Genomic DNA, 13123 nt, shown 5'->3' with positions numbered 1-13123 from the left:
CCACCTAGGCACCCCCATGGTAATTTAAAAATCTTCAATAGATAGGTCTTTGTAGTTACAAATACATTTTTTTGTCTTTTGTCTTTTTACATTTAATGCCCCAGAGTGTGAAATAAATAAAATAATGAGGCAGTTCATTTTTTTTTTTTTAAATAATGCTTTCACATTACCTAAACTATGTGGGTTTTTATTGTTTTGCTTTCTGTGCCTTGATATGTGACTTAATTATTTTTAAAGTTTCTTAGTGCACTCAATTGTACATTTCGTTATTGTAGACCTGATGTTTGCACCAGAGTAAAGTTAAGGGAATTTTAGCCTTTTTTTGCTTTCAAAACTTGATTTTAACACTTAACATGGTATTTACCAGATGTTACAATTTCCCATCATTGGCTAGTGGGGAGAAAGAACCCTTTCCCTCAACCCCTCCCAAAATTAAATGAAGTTATATTTTGTGAGACACACATATGGATCTGTATGGATGTATGTATTCTTTGCTTATTGCTGCCTAAATTGTTAGATAAATGGAAAACATTAATATAAAATGTAGTTTTCTTTTCTAACGAGAAGTTATGAAACATTCATATTTCTTCAATTCATCTGGTTAAAGCTAAAATCCTTATTTTCTTTATGTACTTTTAGTTGGTACGTGATAATGCAGATCTTCGCTGTGAACTTCCTAAGTTGGAAAAGCGACTTAGAGCTACAGCTGAGAGGGTAAAAGCTTTGGAGTCAGCACTGAAAGAAGCCAAAGAAAATGCATCTCGTGATCGCAAACGCTATCAGCAAGAAGTAGATCGTATAAAGGAAGCAGTCAGGTCAAAGAATATGGCTAGAAGAGGACATTCTGCACAAATTGGTTAGTAGAACACATTAAAACCTTTTAACCTTGCTTACTTTGAGTGTTTTTATTTACTTGAAAACGTAATCTGATTGACAGATTCTGTGTTGTCATGGTTGTACTTGTCTTTATTTCTAACTTACCTAAGAGTGGCATTGTTGAGAATGAAGAGCAAACTGAGGAATAGCCACATCACAGGAAAAAAAGATAAATAAGAACTAGACTAGCATGCAAAAATGGTCAGGAGGAGGTGAAGCTATAAAAAGAGCATTTTTTTTTTTAATGTTTATTTATTTTTGAGAGAGAGAGAGGGGCACAGAGTGTAAGCAGGGGAGGAGCAGAGAGAGGGGGAGACACAGAATCCCAAGCAGGCTTCATGCTCTAAGCTGTCAGCACAGAGCCTGACCCGGAGCTTGAACTTAGAAACCACAAGATCATGACCTGAGACCTCAGCTTAACCAACTGAGCGCCCCTCTATAGAGAGCATTTTTAAAGCAGAGAGACTTACAGGAATATGCAATCTTTTAGCAACAATATTACATGTTTTAGAATAATTATTGATACAGGAATTAGGTTCTTAAGAGACTAGGGATTGTATAGGTCCTGGAGAAAAGGCTATAACTGAAAAAAAGAGAAGAATTCTCTGAGGAACAAAAAGGCAAAGAAAAACGACATTTGGGAATTGTTGTGAATAAAGACAAGAGTCATGTGTTAAGATTTATGCTAAAGTCAGCTTTTGTTTTTCACACTAGCTAAACCTATTCGTCCTGGGCAACATCCAGCAGCTTCTCCAACTCATCCAAGTGCAATTCGTGGAGGAGGTGCATTTGTTCAGAACAGCCAGCCAGTAGCAGTTCGAGGTGGAGGAGGCAAACAAGTGTAACCTCTACACATTACCCACAGGTTTGTAGTTTATATCTGGCTTTGAGTCACAGCTCTACATGGAAATATTCAGCCATTGGTTGTTAAATACTGCTTTTTTGGATATCCATATTGGGTTTTTTTTTTTTTTTTTAATGTATGTGATTATAAAAGTAACTTGGCATAATTCCTTCTAGTCTTTTATCATAGTTTAGATTTATATTCAAGTTTGCGTTCCTAACATCTTTAACCTTACATACTGGAATATTTTTAAAAGCTCTTGTATTTTGTCTAAAGGATATACCATGGCTTATAACTATTCCCTTTATGGGACATTTAATTAAATTAAGCATGCTAATTCTTTTTCTATATTTACTATAAAAAGATGTCTCACATTTCGAATTTCATATACGGAAATTTCAGTTTGGAAAATTTCAAGTGTGAAATATCTTTTTGTGTTCTCTTACCTTTTAGATTATTTTCAGAAGATTCCCAGAAGTGGAATTATAAGAAAGCATGAATATTTTTAAAGTTCTTGATACATACTAGTACATTGCTGTCTAGAAGGACTAGGCCAAATTGCGTCATAGCCAGGGATACTGTCTATTTTGTTGCATCTTTGCCAGTATTGAATATTAATAGTTTTTAAACTTCTGTTTTAATATAAGCACCTCCGTGATTTATTAAGAAGTTGGATTTTTTTCATATATTTACCGGCTCATTTATATTTCCCTTTTTTTTTTTGAGTTATTCCTGTATGTATCCTTTTCCATTTACCTATTGCAAGTGATTTTTATTTGTTTCTAGTTGTACAGGTAATGTCTGTTCCTTATAGGAGAGTAAAGAATTCTCACAAAGTAGAAGATACATTTCATCCAGAGATACCACACAATTTATTGTGTGTATCTTTCTGGTGTTTTCTTTACATATTATAATTTTTTTTTAATATTTATTTTTGAGAGAGAGAAAAAGCATGAACAGGGGATGGGCAGAGACAGGGAGACAGAGGATTTAAAGTGGGCTCTGTGCTGAGACCAGACAGCCCAATGGGGGGCTTGAACTCACTAATCATGAGATCATGCCTGAGCTAAAGTCAAACTGACTGAGCCACCGGGTGCCCACGTATTTTCGTTTTTAGATTAAAAATTTCTAACTATTGATAAATACTCTAATAACATACTGCTCCTATTCTAGTACATGTTTCTTTGTAGCCTTCTTTAACTTGGCAATGTGTTCTGAACATTTTCTTCTACAACATGATTGACTAGTTAATAAGCTGCCTAGTATGTCATCATCTAGCAGAAACACAGATTTTTGTTGTGTAGAAAGTCCCAGATGTATACACGCTTTGGGTACTAAAAATACTAAGATTATTACGTTACCTATTAACACTTTCTGACAAATACTAAAGTCCACTTATTTGCATCTTGCTTATTTTTACTTTGACACATTGGATAAGAATGGCTCTCAGTTTGAGTAGAGAATTAAGCAATAGTCTGAAGGATTCAAATATCCCAATAACTCATAAAATTTTTTTTGTCCACAAAGTATAAGATTTAAAAGAGAGTAACATAGTGAAGAGTACAGACATCAGAGTTCCATAAGTTTGAATCCTGAGTTTTCTACTTTTAGGAACTTCAACAAGTTACTTTTTTTGTATATAATTTCTTTCTTGTTTTGACTCCTTTTAAATTTCTTAAGTATGAAAATAAATTATGTGTTTATGATCTAAAACTAATGTATCTGTAAACATAACATTTTTTCTATAATCACAATAGTATCACACCTGACAATATTTTTAAACATTGTCTAATACCAGTCCATATTCATATTTCTCTAATCGTTATTTTTTTCCTAAGTCCTTTATAGCTGGTTTATCTAAACCAGGGTATAATCCATGACTGCTGTTTACATTCAGTTAGACCTCCTTAGTCTCTTTTAATCTAGAAAAATTCTCCCCTTTTTAATGACATTGATTTACTGAAGAGACTAGGCTAGTTCTCTTGAGCATATGCCACCTCTGGGTGTGTTTGTTTCTATGTATAGTAAGTAGCTTTGTTCCTCTATTCGTTGTAATGAAAGCATTTATTAGATTGGGCATAAGTAACCATTCTTAATGAGACTACCACATAAAGTAATAATGTGTTTAATATTAATATTGTATTGCATTAATTTAATATTAATATTGTATTGCATCAGTAAAACAGTGGTTTTCCTGCCAATTAGAGGTGGCCTCTGTTTTTCTCCATTTGGAGTAATTAACTTGTTGAAGCCCCTTTGCCACAAGAATGAAAGTCATGCTTGAGAATTCTACAAGTTAAAGTGTTACCTAGTACAGAACAGTTGTACAGTAGATGCAAGTTGCCTTTTCTGGAAGTGTAGGTAGGCAAAGGGATTTTCAAAGCATATATATACATACAGATAGAAGTTTATTCTTTTTGGGTATTGTCCTCACATCAGAATTCATGTGTAAACTTTGCACTATCATTTATAGACAAGATAGACCATGGCCTTACTTAAATATAACTACGTTTTAGCTTGAAAGTAGAATGGTGATCCCAGTGTAATGACAGCAGTTTAGCACATGAGGGAGATAGCTAACCTGTCCAGATGAGGTTTGCAAGACTTGAAGTAGTCGTTTGCAGGTTTGTTTCATTGCTGAGCCAAAGGATAGTGATTGTTATTTTTTAAAGCCTTGCAGTCTTAAACCATGATTGAGGAGTATACAAGCCTCATAAGTGATAAAGTGTTGAAAAATTAGATAATATGTAGAGAAATTTTTAATTATTAAGAAACATTTTGAGACACTGGATTTATTTCTGGGAAAGACAACAGTGTATTAATACTGATTCTTTTAGAACCCAGTTTTACGTGGCTGGTCTTGTAGTTTGCATAATACTTTCGACAAGTTGAGTTTTCCTAAACACATAGGTAAAGAGGTAGTTTAATACAAGATGCCTCCAGGTAACAGCAGTTGGAATTGTTTATTTTAAGGTTACTTTTCCCACTCCATGTATCTCTTGTATATCCCTATTCCTGTCCCCAACCCCCACTTTTTGTTTTTCTTTTCCAGCTACCATGTATAAAACTTCGCTAGTTCATGATCCTTGGCTTAAAAATGTCATGGATATCGTCTACTGCTCCCGTTTTATTAACCATTTGTTTCTTTTTACAAAAAAATGTAATTCCTTCATTTGCTCATTCATAACTCTCTTGGGGAGAATAAAGGGCTGACCTTTTAAGCACTATACTGCTTATAAACTACCCTGTTTAAAACTTAAGTAAAAGGAAAAGGAATAAAATCATTTAATATTGCCAGTCTTTTTAATTTGGGGGAAAGTGGTCTAAGCTGTTGGCTAAAATGTTTTTAAACTATTGGTGTATTTTATGAACTTACTTCCATCTTTTTCATGATTGTTTGGAAACAAGTTTTGTATAAATAAAAATATTTTCTGTTTTTCATCTATTTTCAGGCATTGAAAGTAATTGAATATGAAGAGGACATAATACCAAGCAGAGTCGTTCAGTGACTATAACCTCCACCCCCTGGGAATTGTAGAATTATAACTTTTTTTTAATGTATAAATTATACCTGGCTTGTACAGCTGTTTCCTACCCACTCTTCTTGTAAACTCTGCTGCTTCCCAACACACTAGAGTGCAATTTTGGCGTCTTAGGAGGGAAAAAAATGACAGTTTACAACTGTGGTCCTATTTATTACACAGTTTGTCTTTTGTGTCTTAAATTTAGTCTTCACTGTGCCAAGCTAACTGTACCATATAGGATTGTGCTTTTTGTACTTTTTTTTGTGTGTGTGTTTATTTTTTAATCTCAGTTTAAGTTACCTAGCTGCTACTGCTTTTTATTTTGCTTTTCTTATTACGATGTCTTCCTTATTTAGGGAAAATGGAACATTTAGATTAAATGTCTTAAATTTTACCACTTAAAACACTACATGCCCACAAAATATATCCAGTCAGTACTGTACTTTAAAATCCCTTGAAATGATTTCAGAGTTAAAATTATTTGTATCGTCTCTGAAGTTTGCTTCTGAAAACTACTGTTTGAGCACTGAAACCTTAAAACTGCATAAGTAGGCATTTGAGACTGAGCAATGCTACTTAATTCTCTCATGAAATGCCTGTTGCTAAATTATCTTGAATAGAAATATTTTATATCAAAAGCAGTCTCACTTTATGAAAGAGAGTTTGGAGACTCTTCCCAGTTCTGTAATCAATATGGCCTGATGGAATGAAAATACCCTGCTTCATTCTGGTGAGCCTGCTAATTAATATAAGAATTGGACAGATTAATTTATCATCTTAATATAGTGAAATGAATTAAGATACTACACGATCAAACAGCATTTTATATTGTTAGTGCTGTATTGATTATTCTAAATTTATAGTCTGTGAAAATTGAGAAAAAGTATGGAAGAACAGGACAAGTATATGGTGGACTTACAAACACGTTGATTAATTTTGGTCTGAAATCGTTGAGGTGTTTTTAATCTGTTAACACCAAGTCATACACTATAATTTATTTCTTGTTTAGTCTGGAAATAATAAATTGCAAGTCACTAATCCTCAAATTATTGTGTTGGCTATAGCCCCTAATTTCGTAATTAGTACTAAGTGTACCTGTTTTTGCCATTCTTCTCAGCTGATTAGGCGACGTCAAGTTTATTTTCAGAAGCTATAAAAGTAATAAGGAAAGAGGTTTCAATATTTGCTTCATCTGTGCGTGGGGTGACTACAGCTATATTAGCAGAAATTTGCAGAGGATGAGGATTTAAGGTTATTCAGTCAGTAAAGAAAGTTGGAGAGTTCTGTGTTAGGATCTGGCTGGCAGAATTAACTTTTTGAAAAAGTTTTATACACAGATATTTGTATTAAATTTGGAGCCATAGTCAGAAGACTCAGATCATAATTGGCTTATTTTTCTATTTAACTATTGTAATTTCCACTTTTATAATAGTTTTGATTTAAAAGATAAATTTATTTATTTATTTTTTTAACAGTCAAAAATCCTTGCTGTTGTAGTATGCAACCTTTAAAATGATTGTGTTGCTTTTGATCAAAGAAACACTCCAGAAATTGAGATGAAACCTTGGTGTGCAGCAAGATTGAAGTAATACAGTTAACTTAAAAAAAAAAAAAAAAGTGCTATAGCCTATTTATGATGATAGTTTTCTAAATGGAGAAATATTTGGCTGCATTCACATAGACATTTATATTTTGTTTTCAAAAGAAAGCTTGCTTCTTTGGCAGTACTCTTAAATGAAGCAGATTTTTTTTTTCTCTTTTATCTGAACATGGTAGTTTCACTCTTGTTAGATGTATCACGGGTATTGGTGCTGTGTAACAAACAATTGTAACTAGCATGTGGTTCAGAATACACAATGTTAGGGTTTTTTAATATTGAAATGGTTCTTTTCTATTTATAATTTCAAATTTTCACAAAGTGTACAAAGAATTTCATAAATTAGTTTTCAGTGAACTGCTCTATTTGCGACGGTAGGTCATTAAACAGCATTTACTCTTATAAATGAAAATTTCTGATCATATGGAACATTGACGCTTATTTCAATTTGCGGTGTCTTTTTTTTTTTTTTTTTTGACAATATCAACGTTCCTCTGAATGGTATTGATAAATGGTTCAGAAGAGAAACTCAGTGAAATAAAAGAATAATATTTATTCATGGGGAGCAATTAAATTATTTGCCTAACTTAAACTACTATTTGTAACTTTCAATTTGATATGAGGTGACAGAAAAGAGTCTTGAGTATACCTGTGGAGTATGTGGGTTTATTTTCAGTGCTCGAAGATCATTGGTTTGGGAAGACGCCATATAATTAATTTTAAGTTAACCTGCATGCTGTAAATGTGTTTTATGTTTAAATAAAGAGGAAAATTTTTTTGAAAAGTAATAACTTTCTTAAAACTTAGTTGATGAAGTATTAGGTTGATTTTATATGACTAAGAGGCCTTTTGTCTTGACAGAATAGTGACTAATGGTCATTATATTCATGTATATTCTGTTTCCTAATGTATTACTTACTCTTTGGACAGTGGGTATTAAATATGTAGGCTGAAAACTTCAGAGCCAGAAATGAAATCAGTCTCACCCATGTTATTTTACTTTAGCCTACCTACATGGTTCTGTTCATCTGAGCCTGATTGTTTTATTAACCTGTGTAAGAAGTGTTTGTTTTTCAATGCTTACTCGGTGGTCCTCACTGATCATTCAAGCCTAGCTGGAGAAAACTAAAGAAAGACTGTTCTTAAGTTCTAGTGGTGATTTGGCTTTTTGTTTGGGGGGGGGGGGGTGTTGGGGTGTATAATATTAAATTCTTTAATAGAAATGTTTAATTACATATAAAAGCATACAGTAAATAATGAACGTCCAAGTACCTCAACGATTTTCAACTCAGGGCTAATTCTGTTTAATCCATAACCCCCACTCATGTGCCTCCTCCCCCATATATACATTAAAGCAATCCTGGATATATGCATTTCTTCATAAAATTTCAGTATATTATGCATATTAAAATACATGCTCGTTAAGCGGTGCCTGGTTGGTTCAGTCTGTTAAGCATCTGACTTGATACTGGCTCAGGTCGTGATTCTGCAGTCATGAGAACGAGCCCTGCATGGGGCTCTGGACTGAACGTGGAGCCTGCTTGGGATTCTCTCTCTCTGCCTCCCATTTTCCACACTCTCTCAAGTATATACTCCTTAAAACATACAATACCAGATACCATTATCACCAAAAAAACGAATAATTCCCTAAACAAATTCAATTTTATGAACAATTTGTTTGACTCAAGATCCAATTAAAATCCATATATTGCAGTAGCATCCACTTCATTTCTCTTTCTCATTTTTCCCCCTGTAATTAGTTTATAAGGAAAGCAGGTTCTTTGTTCGGTAGTTTACCAAATTTTGCTGTTCACATTCCTTTGATACTAACTCCTTGGTCCTTTATATTTCCTATAAATTTATCCTGGATCCACAGATTTCATCAGGTTTAGCTTTTCTGTTGAGAGAGGTGCAGCATTGCTTCATAGATACTGATATTCTTCCGTCAGGTGGCACATAATGTCTGTTCTCTTCCTGGATTATTATTTGCCATTAATGATCAGTGCCTTTATCCACCAATTATTAGGGGTTGCAGAATAGCAGTAATATGTGATGATGCTTTCATTTGTTAGTTGCAGCAGAGAACTGCAGAGGAAAAACAGGATAAATGATTCCTTGCAAGTCTCAAAGTCAGTCACGTCACTACTATCTTCCAGTGGTGACCAGTAGTGCATTTTTCCCCTTGTTTTTGTTACTTGGTTTTCTTTTAAGTGTACTCTGTGAGCCTCCAAATCATTTTCCCTTTTATGGAGGAATTGAAATGGAAACCGACTCTTACATATTCTCTCCCACACTGGACACTGGTACAGTGTGTCTTAGGGCCTCCACTGTGCTAGCCACTTCTGTCGCATTTATTTCGATAAGCTTAAATTAAAAAGGTGTTGATATATGTTCTGTGGAGTGACCAGATGTCCAGAACTCTCAAATTTGACAGAGGTCAGGAGAGTTAACATGGCCCTGGGGCAAAATTGTACATGAATGTTGTCTGCTACATATGAATGTGAACTGCTTATAATCTGAAAGGAGCACGTTATATACTGTTTTGGCCAGTGGGTGTGGGAAGGGAGGGCACAGCAGTTTCAAAGGCTTCTGTTTGGCCTCTGGGATAGCCTGTGTCCTACAGGCCAAAGATGCATGTGGGGCGCCCTGCCATCTATTATGTCAATTCTGGTTACACATGGAGAGATAAGGAAATGACCTATAAGCTGAGTCCACAGTATATACAATTTTTTTAAAAACAATTCTATACATTACCCAGTGCTCATCATGAGAAGTGTACTCGTTAATCCCCATCACCTCTTTCTTCTGTCCCCCACCCACCTCCCCTCTGGTAACCATCTGTTTCTTCTCTGTAGTTAAGAGTTTGTTTTCTTGGTTTGTCTCTCTTGCTCTTTTTTATTTTTCCTTGGTTTGTTTTGTTTCTTAAGGTCCACATATGAGTGAAATCATATGATAATTGTCTTTCTCTGATTTTGCTTAGCATTATGCTCTGTAGCTCCATCCATGTTGCAAATGGCAAGATTTCATTCTTTTTTATGGCTGAATAATATACTTTTATATATATGTGCCACATCTTTATCCATTCACCTATCATTGGACACTTGGGCTGCTTTCATAATGTGAGCATTGTAAATAATGCTGCAGTAAACACAGGGATGCATGTATCCCTTTGAGTTAATGTTTTTGTATTTTGGAAGTAAATACCCAGTTAGTGCAATTGCTGATCATAGGACAGTTCTATTTTTAACTTTTTGAGGAACCTCCATACTGTCTTCCAGAGTGGCTGTAATAGTTTGCATTCCCATGAACCATGCAAGAGGGTTCCTTTGTCTCCACATTCCCACCAATACCTGTTGCTTGTGTTTTTTATTTTAGCCATCCCGAGAGGTGTGAGATGATATCTCATGGTGGCTTTGATTTGCATTTTCCTTGATGATGAATGATGTTGAGCAAATTTTCATGTGTTGTCTGTTGGCCATAGGAGTCTTGGGAGAAATGTCTGTTCATTTCTTCCACCCATTTTTTTATTTGGATTTTTTGTTTTTTGACTATTGCATTGTATCAGTTCTTTATAGATACTGATTACCAGATACGTCGTTTACAAATATCTTCTTTCATTCAGTAGATTGTCTTATAGTTTTGTTGACTATTTTCTTTGCTGTGCAGAAGCTTTTTATTTTGGTGTAGTTGCCAATAGTTTATTTTTGTTTTTGTTTCGCTTGCCTCAGGAGACATATCTAGAAAGATGTTGCTACAGCCGATGTCAGAAAAATTACTGAGGATTTCTCTCTAGGATTTTTATGGTTTCCTGTCTCACATTTACATTCTTAATCCATTTTGAGTTTATTTTTGTGTCCAGTTTCATTCTTTTGCATGTAACTGCAATTTTCCCAACTCCCATTTGTTGAAGAGACTGTCTTTTTCCTATTTGCATACCTCTTTGTTGAAGATTAATTGGCCATATAATTGTGGGTTTATTTCTGGGTTTTCTATTTTGTTCCATTGATCTGTGCATCTGTTTTTGTGCCAGTACCATATTCTTTTGATTACTGCAGCTTTGTAATATAATTTGAAGTCTGGAATTGTGTTACTAACAGTTTTGTCTTTTCAAGATTGCTTTGGCTATTCAAGGTCTTTTGTGGTTCCATACAAATTTCAGGATTATTCTACGTCTGTGAAGAATTGTGTTGGCATTTTGATAGTGATTGCATTACATTTGTAGATTGCTTTGGGTAGCATAGATATAACAATACTTGTTCTTCCAGTCCATGAATGTATGCAGTGTAAGAGTACTTAACACATACATTTATAATTTGATCAACACTGATGTTTATTACTGTGCCTGTACATGTTCTCCTCCCCCTCTCCCTACCATGATGATGCTTCAGACCCCTGAGTGTCAGTGCCAACCCAGGCTGTGTCCAACAGCCTCCCCTCAAAACATTGGATATATCTATCCCTCTCTCCAGTGTACAGTTCTGAGTAAATGGCCAGAATTCTGTTTGGGGTCAGGGAATTTAGTCTGTGCATGCTGTGTTGTTGCCAGGTCCTTCCTCCTGGGTACCAAACCTCTTCATTTTGTGTTCTGGGTTGAAAAACTGGCTTGGGTATCTGGGAAAGGTATTGTGACTTTATTAGGGCAACTGCCCTTAGCTTCCTTGTTGTCTTCCATCAATATTCTGATGGAAAAAACTGAATAGTATCCTTATTTGCTGCCCATATATGTTGCCCTTAGACATACTGTGTTCTATTAGCCATATCCATAATTGTGAATCCAGGCCCCTAAGCTGCCAGGTCAGCCCTGCTACATAGTATGGTAATTACATCCTTCTGTCTTCTGGTAGTTAGGTATCACCACCTGGTCTTTATATTGGAGAGGGTAGGGAGAATTTTGTCATCTCCATCGCTATCAGTAATCCTAGTGGGTTGTTTTTTGTGTTTTTTTTTTTTTTTTGGTTTTTTGTTTTTTGGGTTTTTTTTAGCTTTTTTAATGTTTATTTTTGAGAGAAAGAGAGCATGCACGCAAGCAGGGGAAGAGTAGAGAGAGGGAGACAGAGGTTCCAAGGCAGACTCCATGCTGACAGCAGAGCCCCTGTGGGGCTCATACTCCCCAAACCACAAGATCATGACCTAAGCCAAAGTAGGAGGGCTCAACCAACTGAGCCACCCAGGCACCCCAGTGAATCTTGTTCTATAACAGCCTCATTTACCATCAGGCATCGGGCCCTACCATACAGAAGAAAGTCACCGCTGAACTTTTTACCTTAACCAAGTGATCACCAATGATACATGTGGATATCCTGTACCCTTGATATGTAATGAGAGCACTTTCCTGTTATTCTCCCCCAAAACTCCTAACCCCAATCTGATCATGAGAAAAACATCAAACCAAATAGAAGATCATTCTACAGAATGCCTGACCAGTACTTTTCCAAAGTGTCAAGGTCATGAAAAACAAGGAAAGACAAACTCACAAATCACAGGAGACTATGGATTCTTGACAACCAAATGCAGTATGGTATCCTAGATTGGATCCTGGAACAAAAAGCCATCAGTGGAAAACCTGGTGAATAAGTAATGTATCACTTAGTTTCTTAATTTTGAAGCATTGGTGATGAAAGATGTTAACATCGGGAGAAACTGAGTAAAGGGTATAAGGGAATTCCCTGTATTACTTTACAACTTTGTAAATCTAAAATTACTCCAAGAGAAAAGGTTTATTTAATAATTTATAAAGCAGTAAGAAACAAACATTCTGGAAACTAAAGCAGACTCCAGAAACCTGACATTGAAGTCAACAGTGAAAAGATTGCTAAGAAGCAACCCAGTATCTCGCCTCCCATAGAACTCCCAAATGTTCATGAATATGACATCAGGTACCAGTAGAAGGAGCTTGAATATAGGATGAGTTGAAAGTATTTAGGACTTTCAGTTTGATCCCCAGATGGGCTCTTCAATACTATACAGCTTGGCAACAGCATCCCAGCATAAGCCTGTGTGTTTATTTAGAAGGGGTAAAACAAGGTCTCTATACTAGGAAACACCACAAAGAGTTGAGGGGAGGGTAACATACTGAAAACAAAGAGTAAGGAGCATGACAATTATCAATTTATTGCCTCTTATCCCCAAACTCACCCTTCATTGCTAATAGAAGTTGAATTGTGCTCCTCCCCCTGCCCGCCCAAATTCCTATATTAAAGTCCTAACCCCTAGTACCCTAGAATGTGACCTTACTTGAAGATGGGGGTCTTTTCAGAGGTAATCAAGTTAAAGGTCACCAGA

The 13123-nt window shown here is 35.4% G+C and overlaps 1 protein-coding gene across 2 annotated transcripts in view; it reads left to right on the top strand.

The window, feature by feature from the left end:
- The window catches only part of KIF5B (kinesin family member 5B), a 49463-nt gene extending 41476 nt beyond the window's left edge, over positions 1–7987 (top strand). For both annotated transcript variants that reach the window (XM_053225487.1, XM_015074664.3), the window contains exons 24-26: positions 640–856; positions 1591–1741; positions 5173–7987. In XM_053225487.1, the coding sequence (XP_053081462.1) occupies positions 640–856; positions 1591–1721 (348 nt within the window). In that variant the 3' untranslated portion in view covers positions 1722–1741; positions 5173–7987. The remainder of the gene's footprint in view (positions 1–639; positions 857–1590; positions 1742–5172) is intronic.
- The last annotated feature ends 5136 nt before the right edge of the window (positions 7988–13123 follow it).

The sequence above is a fragment of the Acinonyx jubatus genome, chromosome B4 (genome assembly GCF_027475565.1).
Source record: "Acinonyx jubatus isolate Ajub_Pintada_27869175 chromosome B4, VMU_Ajub_asm_v1.0, whole genome shotgun sequence".
Taxonomy (NCBI): domain Eukaryota; kingdom Metazoa; phylum Chordata; class Mammalia; order Carnivora; family Felidae; genus Acinonyx; species Acinonyx jubatus.
Note: the sequence above shows the minus strand (reverse complement) of the source record. Positions and strands in the feature narration are given on the sequence as shown.